Source organism: Oncorhynchus clarkii, chromosome 30 (assembly GCF_045791955.1).
Source record: "Oncorhynchus clarkii lewisi isolate Uvic-CL-2024 chromosome 30, UVic_Ocla_1.0, whole genome shotgun sequence".
In the NCBI taxonomy this organism is placed as follows: Eukaryota; Metazoa; Chordata; class Actinopteri; order Salmoniformes; family Salmonidae; genus Oncorhynchus; species Oncorhynchus clarkii.
The window spans coordinates 36,658,576-36,680,903 of NC_092176.1; the positions used below are offsets into that span (position 1 = coordinate 36,658,576).

At 46.2% G+C, this 22,328-nt stretch overlaps 1 protein-coding gene across 1 annotated transcript in view; it reads right to left on the reverse strand.

Annotated features, from left to right (window-relative positions):
* The window catches only part of LOC139389919 (E3 ubiquitin-protein ligase znrf3-like), a 181,740-nt gene that overhangs the window by 66,497 nt on the left and 92,915 nt on the right, over window positions 1-22,328 (reverse strand). The window contains exon 2 of the mRNA XM_071136953.1: window positions 14,857-14,979. Within this exon, the coding sequence (XP_070993054.1) occupies window positions 14,857-14,979 (123 nt within the window). The remainder of the gene's footprint in view (window positions 1-14,856; window positions 14,980-22,328) is intronic.

The following is a 22,328-nucleotide window of genomic DNA, read 5'->3' on the forward strand; positions in this document are numbered from 1 at the left end:
TGGCCTAAACATCAGCGCCACAGGTAACTTCCACAAAGCTGTGAACGATCTGAGAGACAAGGCAAGAAGGGCATTCTATGCCATCAAAAGAAACATAAATTTCAACATACCAATTAGGATTTGGCTAAAAATACTTGAATCAGTCATAGAGCCCATTGCCCTTTATGGTTGTGAGGTCTGGGGTCCGCTCACCAACCAAGACTTCACAAAATGGGACCAACACCAAATTGAGACTATTGACTATTGAGAATTGAGAAAATATCCTCCGTGTACAACGTAGAACACCAAATAATGCATGCAGAGCAGAATTAGGCCGATACCCACTAATTATCAAAATCCAGAAAAGAGCCGTTCAATTCTACAACCACCTAAAAGGAAGCGATTCACAAACCTTCCATAACAAAGCCATCACCTACAGAGAGATGAACCTGGAGAAGAGTCCACTAAGCAAGCTGGTCCTGGAGCTCTGTTCACAAACACAAACACACCCTACAGAGTCCCAGGACAACAGCACAATTAGACCCAACCAAATCATGAGAAAACAAAAAGATAATTACTTAACACATTGGAAAGAATTAACAAAAAAACAGAGCAAACTAGAATCCTATTTGGCCCTACACAGAGAGTACACAGCGGCAGAATACCTGACCACTGTGACTGACCCAAAATTAAGGAAAGCTTTGACTATGTACAGACTGAGTGAGCATAGCCTTGCTATTGAGAAAGGCCGCCGTAGGCAGACATGGCTCTCAAGAGAAGACAGGCTATGTGCTCACTGCCCACAAAATGAGGTGGAAACTCAGCTGCACTTCCTAACCTCCTGCCCAATGTATGACCATATTAGAGAGACATATTTCCCTCAGATTACACAGATCCACAAAGAATTTGAAAACAAATCCAATTTTGAAAAACTCCCATATCTACTGGGTGAAATTCCACAGTGTGCCATCACAGCAGCAAGATTTGTGACCTGTTGCCACGAGAAAAGGGCAACCAGTGAAGAGCAAACACCATTGTAAATACAACCCATATTTATGCTTATTTATTTTATCTTGTGTCCTTTAACCATTTGTACATTGTTAAAACACTGTATATATATATATAATATGACATTTGTAATGTCTTTACTGTTTTGAAACCTCTGTATGTGTAATGTTTACTGTTCATTTTTGTTGTTTTTCACTTTATATATTAACTTTGTATGTTGTCTACCTCACTTGCTTTGGCAATGTTAACACGTTTCCCATGCCAATAAAGCCCTTGAATTGAATTGAATTGAATTGAGAGGAGAGAGGCCCAGTGTAGAGAGAAGGCCTGACTGTGTGAGAGAGAGAGAGAGAGAGAGAGAGAGAGAGAGAGAGAGAGAGAGAGAGAGAGAGAGAGAGAGAGAGAGAGAGACCCTACCAGGAAGAGAAGCCAAGATAATATCAGCAACTTGAGGCGTACACACACATGAAAGGAGAACCTAAGCGGCAGGCCTCACTCACGGTGCAGGCAGCTCCACGCTTCACAAGGTTTCTCTCCTCCCTCCTCCACCATGATAGAGAGACAGAGGGAAAGAGAGAGAGGGAGAGAACAGAGTGCTTCATCAAAACCTCTGAGGCCCCTGATTCTTCCTCTGCAGACAGATAAACTGTGGATGAGCTCACAAACACACAACCTACCCTCCTCCCGCCCGCCCGCTCAACCTACCCCTCCTCCCGCCCGCTCAACCTACCCCTCCTTCCGCCCGCTCAACCTACCCCTCCTCCCGCCCGCTCAACCTACCCCTCCTCCCGCCCGCTCAACCTTCCCCTCCTCCCGCCCGCCCGCCAGCTCAACCTATCCCTCCTCCCGCCCGCCCGCCAGCTCAACCTATCCCTCCTCCCGCCCACCCGCTCAACCTACCCCTCCTTCCGCCCGCCCGCTCAACCTACCCCTCCTCCCGCCCGCCCACCCGCTCAACCTACCCCTCCTTCCTTCCGCCCGCCCGCTCAACCTACCCCTCCTCCCGCCCGCCCGATCAACCTACCCCTCCTCCTGCCCGCTCAACCTACCCCTCCGCCCGCCCGCTCAACCTACCCCTCCTCCCGCCCGCCCGCCCGCTCAACCTTCCCCTCCGCCCACCCGCTCAACCTACCCCTCCGCCCGCCCGCTCAACCTACCCCTCCTCCCGCCCGCCCGCCCGCTCAACCTTCCCCTCCGCCCACCCGCTCAACCTACCCCTCCTCCCGCCCGCTCAAACTACCTCTCCTCCCGCCCGCTCAACCTACCCCTCCTCCCGCCCGCTCAAACTACCCCTCCTCCCACCCGCCCGCTCAACTTACCCCTCCTCCCGCCCGCACAACCTACCCCTCCTCCCGCCCGCTCGCTCAACCTACCTCTCCTCCCACCCGCCCGCTCAACCTACCCCTCCTCCCACCCGCTCAACCTACCCCTCCTCCCACCCGCTCAACCTACCCCTCCTCCCACCCGCCCGCTCAACCTACCCCTCCTCCCGCCTGCCCGCTCAACCTACCCCTCCTCCCGCCCGCTCAACCTACCCCTCCTCCCGCCCGCTCAACCTACCCCAATTCCCGCCCGCTCAACCTACCCCTCCTCCCACCTGCCCGCTCAACCTACCCATCCGCCCGCCCGCTCAACCTACCCCTCCTCCCGCCCGCTCAACCTACCCCAATTCCCGCCCGCTCAACCTACCCCTCCTCCCACCTGCCCGCTCAACCTACCCCTCCTCCCACCCGCTCAACCTACCCCTCCTCCCACCCGCCCGCTCAACCTACCCCTCCTCCCACCCGCCCGCTCAACCTACCCCTCCTCCCACCCGCCCGCTCAACCTACCCCTCCTCCTGCCTGCCCGCTCAACCTACCCCTCCTCCCGCCCGCTCAACCTACCCCTCCTCCCGCCCGCTCAACCTACCCCAATTCCCGCCCGCTCAACCTACCCCTCCTCCCACCTGCCCGCTCAACCTACCCATCCGCCCGCCCGCTCAACCTACCCCTCCTCCCGCCCGCTCAACATACCCCAATTCCCGCCCGCTCAACCTACCCCTCCTCCCACCTGCCCGCTCAACCTACCCCTCCGCCCGCCCGCTCAACATACCCCTCCTCCCGCCCGCTCAACCTACCCCAATTCCCGCCCGCTCAACCTACCCCTCCTCCCACCTGCCCGCTCAACCTACCTACCCAACTGTATTTGGACATTTTCATCAGCCAGTATTGTTCTCCACATAATAAATCCTAAATAAAGTGTACAAAACAACAGAGAGGCTACATAGCAGTTCAGCCAGAATGGACCTAACAAAACACCACAGTCGCTGTTTAACACCTTTCTCTGTGTAGCATAAGGACCATGCTGGAATGGCCTGAAACAGACAGACCTTTCCCAGGTCAGGGCGTCCAGCGTTTACACAGTCAGAGGTGGGAACCGTTAACCTAACACAGGCCCTGGGCCAGACAGTTGGTGTGTGTGGCCAGCAGACTTACACTCATCTGTTGACATCTTTCCCTTTCTTTCAGGTCTCTCCGCCCCCTTCCCTCTCTCTGCCCCATCTCTCTCTCTCTCGCTCTCTCTGCCCCATCCCTCTCTCGCTCGCTCTCTCTCTGCCCCATCCCCCTCTCTCTCTCTCTCTGCCCCATCTCACTCTCACTGCCCCATCCCTCTCTCTCACTGCCCCATCCCTCTCTCTCTCTGCCCCATCCCTCTCTCTCTCTGCCCCATCCCTCTCTCTCTCTCTCTCTCTCTCTCTCTCTCTCTCTCTCTCTATCATCCATCCCGCTCTCTATCTCTCTCTCTCTGCCCCATCCACATCTCCCCCATCCATCTCTCTCTCTGCCCCATCCACATCTGCCCCATCCACCTCTCTCTCTCTCTCTGCCCCATCCACCTATCTCTCTCTATCTCTCCCTCTCTCTCAAGACAGGGCACCCATCCAAAAGCTACTTAGCAGTAAGAAGGTGCAGCTGTTAACTGAGCTCCATACAGTAGGCTCTGCCAACAGAGAGAGAGGGGCAGAGACAGAGAGGAATGGAGAGGAAAACCCCATGTAGGCTCTGCCAACAGAGAGAGAGGGGCAGAGACAGAGAGGAATGGAGAGAAGAATCCCATGCAGGCTCTGCCAACAGAGAGAGAGGGGCAGAGACAGAGAGGAATGGAGAGAAGAACCCCATGCAGGCTCTGCCAACAGAGAGAGAGGGGCAGAGACAGAGAGGAATGGAGAGGAAAACCCCATGTAGGCTCTGCCAACAGAGAGAGAGGGGCAGAGACAGAGAGGAATGAAGAGGAGAACCCCATGCAGGCTCTGCCAACAGAGAGAGAGGGGCAGAGACAGAGAGGAATGGAGAGAAGAACCCCATGCAGGCTGTGCCAACAAAGAGAGAGGGACAGAGACAGAGAGGAATGGAGAGGAGAACCTCATGCAGGCTCTGCCAACAGAGGGGCAGAACAAGAGACAGACAGGGGAGGCTGCTAGCTAGGCACTATTAACTGGAGAGGATCTATACCTTGGAATAAATAAAATACTTCACATGACTTCAATAATGTGAGGAGAGGGGCGTCGACAGCCGCACCTAGATTTCTAGGTTCTGTCAGACCTGGGCCCTGACAGTAAATCTCACTAAGTTAAATAATGCTGTTTCAAAAAAAGTCCACAACTACAAATTCCATCTAGACAGTGTTACTCTGGAGAACACAAAAAAACGATACATACATCAGCCTAAACAGCAGGGCCACAGGTAACTTCCACCAAGCTGTGAACGATCTGAGAGACAAGGCAAGAACAGCCTTCAACATCATCAAAAGGAACATACAATTCGACCTCCCAATTAGGATCTGGCTAAAAATACGTTAATCAGTTGGAGAACCTATTGCCCTTTATGGTTGTGAGATCTGGGGTCCGCCCACCAACTAAGAATTCACAAAATGGGACCAACAACAAATTAAGATTCTGCATGCAGAAATCTGCTAAAATATCCTCTGTGTACAACGTAAAACACCAAATAATGAATGCAGAGCAGAATTAGGATGATACCTGCTAATGATCAAAATCCAGAAAAGAGCTGTTAAATTCATTCAACCACCTAAAAGAAAGTGATTCCCAAACCTCCAATAACAAAGCCATCACCTACAGAGATATTAACCTAGAGAAGAGTCCCCTAAGCAAGCTGGTCCTGGGGATCTGTTCACAAACACAAACAGACCTCACAGAGCCCCAGGACCGCAATACAATTAGATCCAACCAAATCATGAGAAAACAAAATGTTTATTTTTTCTTGACACATTGGGAAGAATTAACAAAAAAAACAGAGCAACTAGAATTATATTTGGCCCTAAACAAAGGGTACACAGTGACAGAATACCTGACCACTGTGACTGACCCAAACTTAAGGACAGCTATGACTATGTACAGACTCAGTGAGCAAAGCCTTGCTATTGAGAAAGGCCGCCGTAGGCAGACATGGCTCTCAAGAGAAGACAGGCTATGTGCACACTGCCCACAAAAGGAGGTGGAAACTGAGCTGCATTTCCTAACCTCCTGCCAAATGTATGACGTATTAGAGACACGTATTTGCCTCAGACTCGTTTCAGGAAACTAGGCATATGTCGCGTGTCGCTACTTCACAGGAGAGCAATTTGAACATAATTATATATTTTTAATAAAAATATGTTTTTTTTTTAGCAGAAATACCTTCTGGAACATGTGAACTTTCATGTGCCTTAAATAATAAACTTGTATTCCATCTGTAAATACGAATACAATTGTTAAATTACTATCTCAGTTGGTTTAGCCACGGAAAAAGTCAGCAACCTTCCCGCTAGTCATGATTGGCTGAGTTAATGAGTGGGCTGGACATGCCGAGAGATGATTTTGGATTGGTCTGCCATGTAGCACGCTTCTGTCTATAACATGAGCTGGTCAGTATGTTTAGCTAATCCAGTATGTGTAGGTAATCCTTTGTAACGTAGCATTGTTGAAAGATATCACGTAGTAAAACTGCATAAGTTAAAGTGTACTGTTAGCTAACTAACGTTGGATGGATAGCTCACTAGCTAACGTTGTGTGTATGCTCTCCACTTTCTGGAAGACCGAGTTTTGAAATCAGTGGAAGCAGAGTACGATAGCTAAGGAGATGGAGAAAATTCTGCTGTTTGATTGCAAATATGCAGACAGAGTAGAAAAGAGAACATGAAACACCTGTCTCCGGATTACATCTTCAAACTAAGGTTAACCATGGCATCCGTGACAGAGAGGGTGAAGCGTCCATCCATGTATACGGGTGAGCGAGTCTAGCTAGCTACATTGTCAGATGTTACATGTTTCTAATTTTGTCAGAAAGTAGTTTCATTTCAAGTTAAAGTGTACTGTTAGATAGCTAGCTAACATTAGCTGGCTGGATCGCTGGCTAACGTTACATTTATGATCTGTGTAGTAATATTATTAGTAGTATCTCAGTGCCATTTGCTTTGCTAGTTATAGCCTAATGTTAGCTAGCTAACATTGAACTGGTTGGTTAGCTACCTGCAGATTCATGCAGGTAGTAACATCATGAGCTGGGATTGCTTAGTTCATTGATTCATTGCTTAGCTAGCTACATGTCTTAACAAAAGACTCCACTATGCAAGTAGCCATTTCAATAGAATGTTCATGACGTCACTGTGACAACAGTCGATAGACGCAGCTGGTAAATTCCCTCTGGCTGTCTCCTCTGATTTCAGAGCTCTCTCATCTGAGTGCCAGAGCGCAAAATAACTGACACATTTATGAACGCTCAACACCTGTTGAATATGGCTGGTGTCAGTAAACTTTGGCAATTAAGCATAATTCAATTGTTGCCAGCAGCACAGTTGCAGTCACCAACAACGCTCTGGATAACATAAAAACAGCCTAACCAGCTCTGCTAGGGTGAGTAAAATGTTCAGAGTGGGGTGTTCTCTCATTAGTGTCTAGAAGTAGTTAGCAAGCTAGCCAACGTTAGCCAGTTAGCTTGGGTGCTTGACTGAGTTTGTTAGGTCAGAATGCTCGGATCAACTCCTCAGCCAGAGTGTCCAGTGTGCGCACGCTCTGACTCTGACAACACTCTGTGTTTACGAACGCCCCGAGCACACTCTAGCACTCCAGCACTCCAGATTAAATAGTATAAACCAGTCTTTGGTTGTTTAGTAGATGGCCTCGAATGTGAATTGTTAAAGAGATGGGCTAAAGCTTAAGAGGGTGTGAACGATGCTGAATGGATGTAGACAAAGAAGAGCTCTCCAGTAGGTACCAAAACATTCAAAGGCCATTTTCTCATAAGTGAGGTTACAACTTTCAAAGCATAATTACTTTCTCATTGTTCCTCAAATGTAGTGTATGATATACAATATACAGTCTCTACTTTTATCCAATGTACAAAAACACCATTTCAAATTTTGTTACATGAGACCGAATCCAATTTGGATACCACAAGAAAAGGGCAACCAGTGAAGAACAAACACCATTGTAAATACAACCCATATTTATGCTTATTTATTTTCTCTTTTGTACTTTTAACTATTTGCACATCGTTACAACACTGTATATAGACATACATAATATGACATTTGAAATGTCTTTATTCTTATGGAACTTTTGTGTGTGTAATGTTTACTGTTCATATTTGTTTATTTCAATTTTGTTTATTAATATTTCACTTGCTTTGGTAATGTAAACATATGTTTCCCATGCCAATAAAGCCCCTTGAATTGAATTAGAGAGAGAGAGAGAGAGAGAGAGAGAGAGAGAGAGAGCGAGAGAGAGGAGGAAGGGAGTAGCAGGGAGTTAGGAACATACAGTGCCTTGCGAAAGTATTCGGCCCCCTTGAACTTTGCGACCTTTTGCCACATTTCAGGCTTCAAACATAAAGATATAAAACTGTATTTTTTTGTGAAGAATCAACAACAAGTGGGACACAATCATGAAGTGGAACGACATTTATTGGATATTTCAAACTTTTTTAACAAATCAAAAACTGAAAAATTGGGCGTGCAAAATTATTCAGCCCCTTTACTTTCAGTGCAGCAAACTCTCTCCAGAAGTTCAGTGAGGATCTCTGAATGATCCAATGTTGACCTATGTTACGAATCCCTTTTGGCCCAACAGTCTAGGGGGGATGGTAGTGAGACCCGTAACATAACTCATGTAAATTATAATAGTGACAAAGTAAAAGTGAACGAAATAACCACGACAACCGAAATAATACCGTCAAACTCAGGGTTTATTTCTAAACACACGGTAATGGGGGGAAGCAGGAAAAGGGGCTGAGCTGGACCCAAGGAAAGAAACAATAAGTATTCAAAACACCCCTAAGCTAGACTAGCCTATTTCAACAACAGCTAACTAACTAACCAAAAATACAGCGGGTGGTCCGCCCAGTTCTAACTAGTGTGTTTTAACAAAGTTTACCTACGGGTAGTGTATGCCCATGGGCGACTTGTCTTGGTTTCCCCTTTTCCCACCAGCAACAAACAAACACCATAACCAAAACAATACTCACAGGTGATGACAAAGTGCTATGGAGGTGCTCAAACAAAAGAGAAGTTAATTAATACACAGAGAGCGAGTGAAGAACCGAGATCTACAAACATGGCATTTACAAAGATTGAGCTACCCTGAAATCTACAAAGAACAGCTATCTACCAACATGGCATTACAAAGAGATTGAGCTTCTGAAATCTATCAAGAGCAGAGTTCTACCAACTTGGCATTACAAAGAGATTGAGCTCTCCTGAAATCTACAAAGAACAGCTATCTACCAACATGGCATTACAAAGATTGAGCTCTTGAACAAACAAATGATGGGGTTTTTAAACCATGGGGAAGGAACTGTGATAGGGTAGGAAACAGGAGGAGGTGTGTCTTCTGATTGATGGGTTGATTGTTGACTGATTGGGGAGTGATGATTTTCACCTGTGAGGGGAGAAGGAGAGAAAAGAAACACACACAGGATACACACAGACACAGGATACCTGTATCCGTAACACCTAAATGACTAATGATGATAAATACAATCCACCTGTGTGTAATCAAGTCTCCGTATAAATGCACCTGCACTGTGATAGTCTCAGAGGTCCGTTAAAAGCGCAGAGAGCATCATGAAGAACAAGGAACACACCAGGCAGGTCCGAGATACTGTTGTGAAGAAGTTTAAAGCCGGATTTGGATACAAAAAGATTTCCCAAGCTTTAAACATCACAAGGAGCACTGTGCAAGCGATAATATTGAAATGGAAGGAGTATCAGACCACTGCAAATCTACCAAGACCTGGCCGTCCCTCTAAACTTTCAGCTCATACAAGGAGAAGACTGATCAGAGATGCAGCCAAGAGGCCCATGATCACTCTGGATGAACTGCAGAGATCTACAGCTGAGGTGGGAGACTCTGTCCATAGGACAACAATCAGTCGTATATTGCACAAATCTGGCCTTTATGGAAGAGTGGCAAGAAGAAAGCCATTTCTTAAAGATATCCATAAAAAGTGTTGTTTAAAGTTTGCCACAAGCCACCAAAACGGCATGGTGCTTTGAAATCCTGTGTATTTTAGCAAATGCTAGCCTAACTACTAAACAAGTGCTAACGGCTAAATAAATGGCTAATTATTTGGAACAATAATGATACACACCAAACATGTGGAAGAAGGTGCTCTGGTCAGATGAAACCAAAATTGAACTTTTTGGCAACAATGCAAAATGTTATGTTTGGCGTAAAAGCAACATAGCTCATCACCCTGAACACACCATCCCCACTGTCAAACATGGTGGTGGCAGCATCATGGTTTGGGCCTGCTTTTCTTCAGCAGGGACAGGGAAGATGGTTAAAATTGATGGGAAGATGGATGGAGCCAAATACAGGACCATTCTGGAAGAAAACCTGATGGAGTCTGCAAAAGACCTGCGACTGCGACGGAGATTTGTCTTCCAACAAGACAATGATCCAAAACATAAAGCAAAATCTACAATGGAATGGTTCAAAAATAAACATATCCAGGTGTTAGAATGGCCAAGTCAAAGTCCAGACCTGAATCCAATCGAGAATCTGTGGAAAGAACTGAAAACTGCTGTTCACAAATGCTCTCCATCCAACCTCACTGAGCTCGAGCTGTTTTGCAAGGAGGAATGGGAAAAAATGTCAGTCTCTCGATGTGCAAAACTGATAGAGACATACCACAAGCGACTTACAGCTGTAATCGCAGCAAAAGGTGGCGCTACAAAGTATTAACTTAAGGGGGCTGAATAATTTTGCACGCCCAATTTTTCAGTTTTTGATTTGTTAAAAAGTTTGAAATATCCAATAAATGTCGTTCCACTTCATGACTGTGTCCCACTTGTTGTTGATTCTTCACAAAAAAATACAGTTTTATATCTTTATGTTTGAAGCCTGAAATGTGGCAAAAGGTCGCAAAGTTCAAGGGGGCCGAATACTTTCGCAAGGCACTGTATACCCCAGGCAGGCTAGAATACACAACGTAATCCCAGATACGGTTTAACACTACACTAATACACAACACTTTACAGAAACACAAACTTACTATGCGTTAACTCTCTAGTCTACACAAATAACAAGTATAGGTATAGTTACAGCTCTCTAGACAAAACTAGTTCTTCACACAACATGTGTAAATGCACAGCACACTGTCCATCTACAATGCTCCAAAAACAACTTTTCCACAGATACCTGCAACTACAACACAAGGGAGGACCCAATCTTCCATTGCATCCTTGTTTCCCTGCTCTAGAGGGGGCCCCTGTGTGTGCGGCACGCAGGAGGGAGGCAACTGTGGGGAGTCACAGGTCAACAGCTCTGCTACTCTCACAGGAACCAGACAGGAAGAACCGGAAAAAACTGTTTGCATATATGTGACAAGACACCGCTTTGGTGTGGAGGCCAGCTCCCCCCTCCTTCCACGCTGCCTGCCTTCTCTCCATCCTCTTGTTCCTGCACACTTTCCTCTCATTCCTGCCTTCTCTTCCTCAAACCTGCCTCTGATGCTGGGTCAGCTACAGTACAATTAGTTTGTAGTCCCTGGCTGCTATGTTTTTCATTTCAGTAGAGAATGTAGGAGGTTGGTATTAGTAGGGTTAAATTCAGCCTTCATTGAGATTCTGGAAATGGAACTGGAATTAAGATAGCAGCAAGGTCCAACACTGGGTGGAGAAGTGTGTAGAAAACAGAGACAGAGCGAGAGCGGGTGGGGAAGAGAGAGAGAGAGAGAGAGAGAGAGAGAGAGAGAGGGTGGGGAAGAGAGAGAGAGAGAGAGAGGGTGGGGAAGATAGAGAGAGAGAGGGTGGGGAATAGAGAGAGCGAGAGGGTTGACCCCAATAACTACCGTGGAATATGCGTCAACAGTAACCTTGGGAAAATCCTCCGCATTATCATTAACAGCAGACTCGTACACTTCCTCAATGAAAACAATGTACTGAGCAAATGTGAAATTGGCTTTTTACTGTACAACAGACCATGTATTCACCCTGCACACCCTAATTGACAACCAAACAAACCAAAACAAAGGCAAAGTCGTCTCATGCTTTGTTGATTTCAAAAAAGCCTTCGACTCAATTTGGCATGAGGGTCTGCTATACAAACTGATGGAAAGTGGTGTTGGGGGTAAAACATACGACATTATAAAATCCATGTACACAAACAACAAGTGTGCGGTTAAAATTGGCAAAAAACACACACATTTCTTCACACAGGGTCGTGGGGTTAGACAGGGATGCAGCTTAAGCCCCACCCTCTTCAACATATATATCAACGAATTGGCCCTGACAGTAAATCTCAGTAAGACCAAAATAATGGTGTTCCAAAAAAGGTCCAGTCACCAGGACCACAAATACAAATTCCATCTAGACACTGTTGCCCTAGAGCACACAAAAAACTATACATACCTTGGCCTAAACATCAGCGCCACAGGTAACTTCCACAAAGCTGTGAACGATCTGAGAGACAAGGCAAGAAGGGCATTCTAAGCCATCAAAAGGAACATAAATTTCAACATACCAATTAGGATTTGGCTAAAAATACTTGAATCAGTCATAGAGCCCATTGCCCTTTATGGTTGTGAGGTCTGGGGTCCGCTCACCAACCAAGACTTCACAAAATGGGACAAACACCAAATTGAGACTATTGACTATTGAGAATTGAGAAAATATCCTCCGTGTACAACGTAGAACACCAAATAATGCATGCAGAGCAGAATTAGGCCGATACCCACTAATTATCAAAATCCAGAAAAGAGCCGTTAAATTCTATAACCACCTAAAAGGAAGCGATTCCCAAACCTTCCACAACAAAGCCATCACCTACAGAGAGATGAACCTGGAGAAGAGTTCCCTAAGCAAGCTGGTCCTGGGGCTCTGTTCACAAACACAAACACACCCTACAGAGCCCCAGGACAGCAGCACAATTAGACCCAACCAAATCATGAGAAAACAAAAAGATAATTACTTGACACATTAGAAAGAATTAACAAAAAAACAGAGCAAACTAGAATTCTATTTGGCCCTACACAGAGAGTACACAGCGGCAGAATACCTGACCACTGTGACTGACCCAAAACTAATGTACAGACTCAGTGAGCATAGCCTTGCTATTGAGAAAGGCCGCCGTAGGCAGACATGGCTCTCAAGAGAAGACAGGCTATGTGCTCACTGCCCACAAAATGAGGTGGAAACTGAGCTGCACTTCCTAACCTCCTGCCCAATGTATGACCATATTAGAGAGACATATTTCCCTCAGATTACACAGATCCACAAAGAATTCGAAAACAAATCCAATTTTGAAAAACTCCCATATCTACTGGGTGAAATTCCACAGTGTGCCATCACAGCAGCAAGATGTGTGTCCCGTTGCCACGAGAAAAGGGCAACCAGTGAAGAACACACACCATTGTAAATACAACCCATATCTATGCTTATTTATTTTATCTTGTGTCCTTTACCATTTGTACATTGTTAAAACACTGTATATATATATATAATATGACATTTGTAATGTCTTTATTGTTTTGCAACTTCTGTATGTGTGATGTTTACTGTTAATTTTTATTGTTTATTTCACTTTATATATTCACTTTATATATTATCTACCTCACTTGCTTTGGCAATGTTAACACATGTTTCCCATGCCAATAAAGCCCTTGAATTGAATTGAATTGAGAGAGAGGGTGGGGGAGAGTTGGGCCTGGGAGTTCAGATAGGGGGCAGCCTGAGTATGGGGATTTACAGGGGGAGGCTAGATTGGGCGAGGCAGGGTAGCTTTGGATGTGGTGTTGCGAGGGGGGTATCTCAGCTGTGTCTGAGCCTAGCAGGGATTACAGTCTGTGGCTTGGCTGGCAGGGGCTCTCTGGGCTGTGTCTGGATGAAAGTCCGGCTGTAATACAGTACAGTAATGGCTAAGTCTGGCTCTGGGAACACTACGGGCCCCCAGCTGTGCCTGGGCTCTTCCTGGGTCTGGTCTGCCATCCAACAATGGAGACGCTTCCCCATCTCCTCTCCACACTAATTATAGCCCAGCAGTGTCTACTCTATCTAAAATCCAACCACGCAGCCGCGGTACCTTCTCGTTTCCCTCCTTTGATCCTAATTTCGCTCCTTTCTCCTCGTTTCCCTCCTTTTCTCTTCCTCGTTTCCCTCCTTTCAACTCCTCGTTTCCCTCCTTTCAACTCCTCGTTTCCCTCCTTTTCTCCTTCTCGTTTCGTCCCTTTCTCCTCCTCGTTTCCCTCCTTTCAACTCCTCACTTTCCTGTCCACTCTAATGAGGGGATAGATGCTGTCACTTGGGGCACATTCACAACACAACCCCCCTCTGGTGGGGGGCCACATCTCTGCTGGATGGGCTCTGCTCTTGCACCAAACTAAAACAATATCCCCCAAATCCAAAATGGCCGCCTGCCTCCATAGAGAAAAGATCATTCAGATCCCTGTGATGCCCCCAAGTATCAGCTCAGCAGCACTCCAGTCTCACTGCTGTACAGTACAGCATATCAAACACTTGACCTAATCAAACACTTGACTACCACGTCGACGACAACAACTGATACAGTGGTCACTTTCAGAGAGGAGGAAGGAACCTAATTGTGCAACACTACGTTCTATTCCTGATGTAAAGTACAAGATGCTTCGAGTGATTGAGTGCTTCTGTTTTAGCATTACCATGAGTTCAGCTTCCAGCCCTGATGTGTTGCGTGTTCTGATCTTTTCTGCCTTACTCACAAGCTAGCGCCGAGCGCTAACCAACCTCTAACCGCGGCCTCCAGAGCAAGTGCCCCATCCATAAGCATGTCTATACGGCTCTCCTTCAACGACTGACCTCTTCCTGTCACTGGCAAGGACAGGCCAGGTGTGTCCAGGATAAATGAGACCATAGTCTCCCCCTGTCCCTCGGGGAAAAGTGGTATGTTCCATTAGGATGGACACTTAATTAAAGCCATGATAAAATACCACTCTGGACTCCAGAGGGGGGGTCTGGGGGAGGGGTAAAGAGACAGAGGGGTGGAAGGGAGAGGGGGAGAGACAAGTGAAGGATTAAATTCCTCTCTTCTAATTCTTGGAGGGAAGGAGGTGAAAAACAAAACAAACCCATCCTAGCGTGAACGAATAGCTCCCTTGACAACCAGGGATCAGAGATAAATAATACTGTGTTTTAATTAAGAAGAGAATCAAGTTGTCTTCACCCTGGCTGAATCTACCTGACAGGTTGTTTTCTGGAGCAGTCTCTCTCTCTCTGTCGACTGGTATGTAACAAGACAGGGGGGACCTGTTGTCAGCACTCCTAGTCTGAGGTACTTGACATAGGGGCCAGGTTTATTACCCAGCACTTACCCAGACACACAGCATCATGTGCGTATGTACAATATATGTGTTGCTCACCTTTCCCAGGACAGTGAGACAGCTGGGGTCCAGTTCAGGCTTCTCCAGCTTTACCACACCCACCCAGCCATACTCGTAGTGGTCGTCCTCATCATTGTTGTTACACAGTCCCAGTGGATGCATCTAAAACAGAGGGAAACCATAGGGTTAATATCACAGTATATATATAATATCACCCACGACAGAGCACAGTGTAAATATCACAACATATATATAATATCACCCACGACAGAGCACAGTGTTAATACAACAACATATAAATAATATCACCCACGACAGAGCACAGTGTTTAAATCACAACATATAAATAATATCACCCACGACAGAGCACAGTGTTTAAATCACAACATATAAATAATATCACCCACGACAGAGCAATGACATTCTAGGGATCCAGGGAAAGCTCCTGCAAGATAATCAATATATGTTTAAATGATTTTAGTAAATTTTGTAATTAAATTTTACTTATTACATTTGTTACAAGTTTGTGCAGGTGTGTGTGTGTGTGCCTCTCTGTGTGTGTGTGTGTGTGTGTGTGTGTGTGTGTGTGTGTGTGTGTGTGTGTGTGTGTGTGTGTGTGTGTGTGTGTGTGTGTGTGTGTGTGTGTGTGTGTGTGTGTAGAATAGTAAACCATTCTTTTTTGACCAACCGGGGACAATTTGTTGGTGCCCACAAGGTCAAATGATTTTTCTGGTTTAGGTTTAAAAATTTGTGTTAGGTTAGAATTAAGTTTAGGGTTATGAGCTAGGGTTAATTGTAGGGTTAGGAGCTACGGTTAGGGTTAGGTTTTAGGGATATGGTTATGGTAAGAGTACAGGTTAGGGTTAGGTTTTTATTTTGGTGATCAAGTGAAGTGGGTCGCAGTTTCGGTGCACAAGCCCACAGTCCAGAAACAGCAGAGCTCGTTATGTGATCCAGCAGCTATCCCCTCTAGGCCCCACAGCTGGGAAAAGCACTGCCCACCATGATTCCCATTCCCTGTTCTATTTTGCTCCTCTGCTCCCTTCCCATCCTCTCCTCCCTTCCGTTCCCATCCTCTCCTCCCTTCCCATCCTCCCTTCCCTTCCCTTCCCTTCTCTTCCCATCCTCCCTTCCCTTCCCTTCCCTTCCCTTCCCTTCCCTTCCCATCCTCCCTTCCCTTCCCTTCCCATCCTCTCCTCCCTTCCCTCCCTTCCCTTCCCTTCCCTTCCCTTCCCATCCTCTCCTCCCTTCCCTTCCTCTCCTCCCTTCCCTTCCCATCCTCCCTTCCCTTCCCTTCCCATCCTCCCTTCCCATCCTCCCTTCCCTTCCCTTCCCTTCCCTTCCCATCCTCTCCTCCCTTCCCATCCTCTCCACCCTTCCCTTCCCATCCTCTCCTCTCCTCCCTTCCCATCCTCTCCTCCCTTCCCTTCCCATCCTCTCCTCCCTTCCCTTCCCATCCTCTCCTCCCTTCCCTTCCTCTCCTCCCTTCCCTTCCCTTCCCATCCTCTCCTCCCTTCCCATCCTCTCCTCCCTTCCCTTCCCTTCCTCTCCTCCCTTCCCTTCCCATCCTCTCCTCCCTTCCCATCCTCTCTTCCCTTCCCTTCCTTTCCTCCCTTCCCTTCCCTTCCCTTTCCATCCTCTCCTCCCTTCCCTTCCCTTCCCATCCTCTCCTCCCTTCCCTTCCCTTCCTCTCCTCCCTTCCCATCCTCTCCTCCCTTCCCTTCCCATCCTCTCCTCCCTTCCCATCCTCTCCTCCCTTCCCTTCCTCCCTTCCCTTCCTCTCCTCCCTTCCCATCCTGTCCTCCCTTCCCTTCCCATCCTCTCTTCCCTTCCCATCCTCTCCTCCCTTCACTTCCCTTCCTCTCCTCCCTTCCATTCCCATCCTCTCCTCCCTTCCCATCTTCTCCTCCTTCCCTTCCTCTCCTCTCCTCCCTTCCCATCCTCTCCTCCCTTCCCTTCCCTTCCTGTCCTCTCCTCCCTTCCCTTCCCTTCCTGTCCTCCCTTCCCATCCTCTCCTCCCTTTCCTTTCACCTCCACTCCTTGCTCTCCTCCCTTTCCCTTTTCTTCTCTCCTCTCCCTCTACCTCTCCCTCCCCTCCTACCCTCTCTCCTTTCAGTCTTCTCTTCTCCTCACAACCCATCTCTCCTCCCCTCTCTCATCCTCTCCTCTCCCTCCCCTCCTACTCTCTCTCCTTTCAGTCTTCTCTTCTCCTCACAACCCATCTCTCCTCCCCTCTCTCATCCTCTCCTCTCCCTCTACATCTCCCTCCCCTCCTAACCTCTCTTCTTTCAGTCTCCTCACAACCCATCTCCCCTCCCCTCTCTTTTCCTCTCCTCTCCTCTCCTCTGCTTCTCTTCTCCCCATCCTCTCCTCCCCTTTCTCATCCTCTCCTCTCCCTCTTTCTCCCTACTACTCCTCTCCCCTCGTCCTCCTAGTCCTCCTCTCCCTTTAACCCCCCCGTTTCCCTCCCCTCTTCTCTCAGGTATCTCTAGTTCTACCCTGCCCGCCCCGAGGGGAGGCAGTCTTTCACATGGGTATCCCCTTACACAGCCAACACTCTCCATGCTCCTGTTAAAGCCAAAAGACAAAATTGTAAACAACTGGTTTGTATTCACTAGGCACCAAACAGCAGAAAATGGACTCAAACAGGGCCAGCTGAACTTGCCCATTGAGAAAGGCAATTTTTTGTATTTCGTTGCTAAACATTTTTATTATGGTGTGCACTAATGAATACAACCCTGATGTTTGGTTTGGTATTGATATCGCCACGGGATGATTTTTCAATACCGACAAAGTAGAGTCGCAATTCAACGGCTCAGACACGAGAGGTATGTTGCAGGGTCTACAGTCAATCACGGACTACAAAAAGAAAACCAGCCCTGTCGCGGACCAGGATGTCTTGCTCCCAGACAGACTAAACAACTTCTTTGCTCGCTTTGAGGACAATACAGTGCCACTGACACGGCCCGCTACCAAAACCTGCAGGCTCTCCTTCACTGAAGCCAACGTGAGTAAAACATTTAAACGTGTTAACCCTCGCAAGGCCCAGACGGCATCGCCAGCCACCTCCTCAGAGCATGCGCAGACCAGCTTTCTTGTGTGTGTACGGACATATTCAATCAATCCCTATCCCAGTCTGCTGTTCCCACATGCTTCAAGAGGGCCACCATTGTTCCTGTTCCCCAGAAAGCTAAGGTAACTGAGCTAAACGAATATCGCCCCGTAGCACTCACTTCCGTCATCATGACGTGCTTTGAGAGACTAGTCAAGGACCATATCAACTCCACCCTACCTGACACCGTTACCGCTCCAATAGGTCCACAGACGACACAATCTCAATCACACTGCCCTAACCCATCTTGACAAGAGGAATACCTATGTAAGAATGCTGTTCATTGACTACAGCTCAGCATTTAACACCATAGTACCCTCCAAACTCGACATTAAGCTCGAGACCCTGGGTCTCGAATAGAGGACGACCGATTCATCGGAATCGCCAATTAATTAGGGCCGATTTCAAGTTTTCATAACAATCAGTAATCGGCATTATTGGACACCAATTATGGCCGATTACATTGCACTCCACAAGGAGACTGCGTGGCAGGCTGACTACCTGCTATGCGAGTGCAGCAAGGAGCCAAGGTAAGGTGCTAGAACTTATCTTATAAAAAACAATCAATCTTAACATAATCACTAGTTAACTACACATGGTTGATGATATTACTAGTTTATCTAGCTTGTCCTGCGCTGCATATAATCGATGCGGTGCCTGTTAATTTATCATTGAATCACAGCCTACTTTCCCAAACGGGTGATTTAACAAGCGCGTTCGCGAAAAAAAGCACTGTCGTTGCACCAATGTACCTAACCACCCGATGTCAGAGGAAGGCCAAAAAGATCATCAAGGACAACACCCAACCGAGCCACTGCCTGTTCACCCCGCTATCATCCAGAAAGCGAGGTCAGTACAGGTGCATCAGAGCTGGGACCGAGAGCCTGAAAAACAGCTTATATCTCAAGGCCATCAGACTGTTAAACAGCCATCACTAACATTGAGTGGCTGCTGCCAACATACTGACTCTAGCCACTTTAATAATCTCTAGCCACTTTAATAATCTTTAATAATCTCCAGCCACTTTAATAATTCAAAATTGGACGTAATAAATGTATCACTAGACACTTTAAACAATGCCACTTTATATATTGTTTACATACCTTACACTACTCATCTCATATGTATATACTGTACTCTATACCATCTACTGCATCTTGCCTATGCCGTTCGGCCATCACTCATCCATATATTTTTATGTACATATTCTTTTACACTTTTACACTTGTGTGTATAAGGTAGTTGTTGTGAAATTGTTAGATTCCTTGTTAGATATTACTGCACGGTCGGAACTAGAATCACAAGCATTTCGCTACACTCGCATTAACATCTGCTAACCATGTGTATGTGACAAATAACATTTGATTGATTTGATTGATTGATTTCATTTCTTTTTATATAAATGTGAATATTTGTAGCTACTATTTAAGTAAATACCTGTAGTCAACTTGTGAAATACATTTGGAGATAAAGAAGAGTGCGTTCTTCACTTCACCTGTCACAATTGTTCCTTATGAAGCTTACCGGTAGTCCCCAATCACATGGTGTTTGTTTACAAGCACACAATGACAAGAGACCGGAGCCTTGTGAGTCACTGTTGTGCAGCCAAGTCTAGGTGATTTAGTTACAATTTCAAATTCACAACTAAATGTTTTCCAGCTACATCTCTTATAACTATTAAGTTAACTGTTTAAATCCTCTGAAGTTGTGCATTTGGTTTGCTAATTTAGTAGATAGCTAGCTATCAAGCTAAGTGGGTAGCTTCTTCCAAAATCAAGTTTCGCTTGGTAACACCAGAGAATCCCCTCTTGGATCAAGAGCCTTGCTGTATAATATTTGTTTTGTACGTGCAGCAAACTGTCAGTTTTATTGAGTTACTTGTATAATTTTATGAGCTGGGATTTCTGTCCTGCAAATAGTTTAGATCAGAGACTTTAAAATGTTCACAGTGTGCTGGTAAACGTTTAGTTCTCTATACATGTACTTGTTAGCATTGCTAACATTCGGATTACAATAGCGCCCCTTGTATTCAGGGACGGTATTACTTGATATCCCGGTATGGCACAAGGTCGGTAAGAAGGTGGATGTCACCCATGTCTAACACACTCTCAATCAATAAATACAATGAAAGGATGATCATGTTGTTGTTTGAATCCCAGACGGTAGTTTTAACAGATGGATTATGGAGGCATGACTATTCTTGTTGGTTTTGTTTGTTTGTTTGCCTCAAGCGCTTTAGAAAAATAGTACTACTATTATGGGAGAAGATTATATATTTTTGTGAAGTGAAATACAGTGAAATACTAATGTTCATATAATATTCAAGTCACGTGGTTGAGAGAGTTTTACTTTTCTCCCCAAAGACTGCCTTCCTTCTGACTTATTTAACCACAACAAGATAATAAACCACATCATCGATTCAGTTCAAATGTGAGAAGATGACGGGAAGGGGAGGGGGACAAACCTGCTTCCCACTATCCCCAAAATCCTACTCCCAGCCCCTTATCCCACTCTCTCTCCCCGTGTAGGAGTGAGCTGACCCTCAATAAGAGGGCCCCAAAGGGGTGCGTGTCTAGTCCTGTACTCCCTGTTTACCCACGATTGAGGGAATGACGCACACGTCTCCAACACCATCATTAAGTTTTTCCTGCGACACAGTTTTAGAGAAAAACGTTTTTGGTGTGTATGGAACATTTCTGGGATCATTTATTTCAGCTCATGAAACATGGGACCAACACTTTAAATGTTGCGTAATTTTTTGTTGTTTAGTGTAGTACAGTGAGGGGGGGAAAGTATTTGATCCCCTGCTGATTCTGTACGTTTGCCCACTGACAAAGAAATGATCGGTCTATAATTTTAATGGTAGGTTTATTTGAACAGTGAGAGACAGAATAACAACAAAAAAAATCCAGAAAAATGCATGTCAAAAATGTTTTAAATTGTTTTGATTTTAATGAGGGAAATAAGTATTTGACCCCCTCTCAATCAGAAAGATTCTGGCTCCCAGGTGTCTTTTATACAGGTAACGAGCTGAGATTAGGAGCACACTCTTAATGGGAGAGCTCCTAATCTCAGTTTGTTACTTGTATAAAAGACACCTGTCCACAGAAGCAATCAATCAATCAGATTCCAAACTCTCCACCATGGCCAAGACCAAAGAGCTCTCCAAGGATGTCAGGGACAAGATTGTAGACCTACACAAGGCTGGAATGGGCTACAAGACCATCGCCAAGCAGCTTGGTGAGAAGGTGACAACAGTTGGTGCGATTATTTGCAAATGGAAGAAACACAAAAGCACTGTCAATCTCCCTCGGCCTGGGGCTCCATGCAAGATCTCATCACGTGGAGTTGCAATGATCATGAGAACGGTGAGGAATCAGCCCAGAACTACATGGGAGGATCTTGGCAATGATCTCAAGGCAGCTGGAACCATAGTCACCAAGAAAACAATTGGTAACACACTGCGCCGTGAAGGACTGAAATCCTGCAGCACCCGCAAGGTCCCCCTGTTCAAGAAAGCACATATACATGCCCATCTGAAATTTGCCAATGAACATCTGAATGATTCAGAGGACAACTGGGTGAAAGTGTTGTGGTCAGATGAGACCAAAATGGAGCTCTTTGGCATCAACTCAACTCGTCGTGTTCGGAGGAGGAGGAATGCTGCCTATGACCCCAAGAACACCATCCCCACCGTCAAACATGGAGGTGGAAACATTATGCTAAGGGGGTGTTTTTCTGCTAAGGGGACAGGACAACTTCACCGCATTAAAGGGACGATGGACGGGGCCATGTACCGTCAAATCTTGGGTGAGATCCTCCTTCCCTCAGCCAGGGCATTGAAATGGGATGGGTATTCCAGCATGACAATGACCCAAAACAGCACAGAAGCACATTAAGGTCCTGGAGTGGCCTAGCCTGTCTCCAGACCTTAATCCCATAGAAAATCTGTGGAGGGAGCTGAAGGTTCGAGTTGCCAAACGTCAGCCTCGAAACCTTAATGACTTGGAGAAGATCTGCAAAGAGGAGTGGGACAAAATCCCTCCTGAGATGTGTGCAAACCTGGTGGCCAACTACAAGAAACATCCGACCTCTGTGATAGCCAACAAGGGTTTTGCCAACAAGGGTTTTGCCACCAAGTACTAAGTCATGTTTTGCAGAGGGGTCTAATACTTATTTCCCTCATTAAAATGCAAATCAATTATAACATTTTTGACATGCGTTTTTCTGGATTTTTGTTGTTGTTATTCTGTCTCTCGCTGTTCAAATAAACCTACCATTAAAATTATAGACAGATCATTTCTTTGTCAGTGGGCAAACATACAAAATCAGCAGGGGATCAAATACTTTTTTCCCCTCACTGTAACAAACTGGCTTAAAAACTAGGTCATATTCCTTC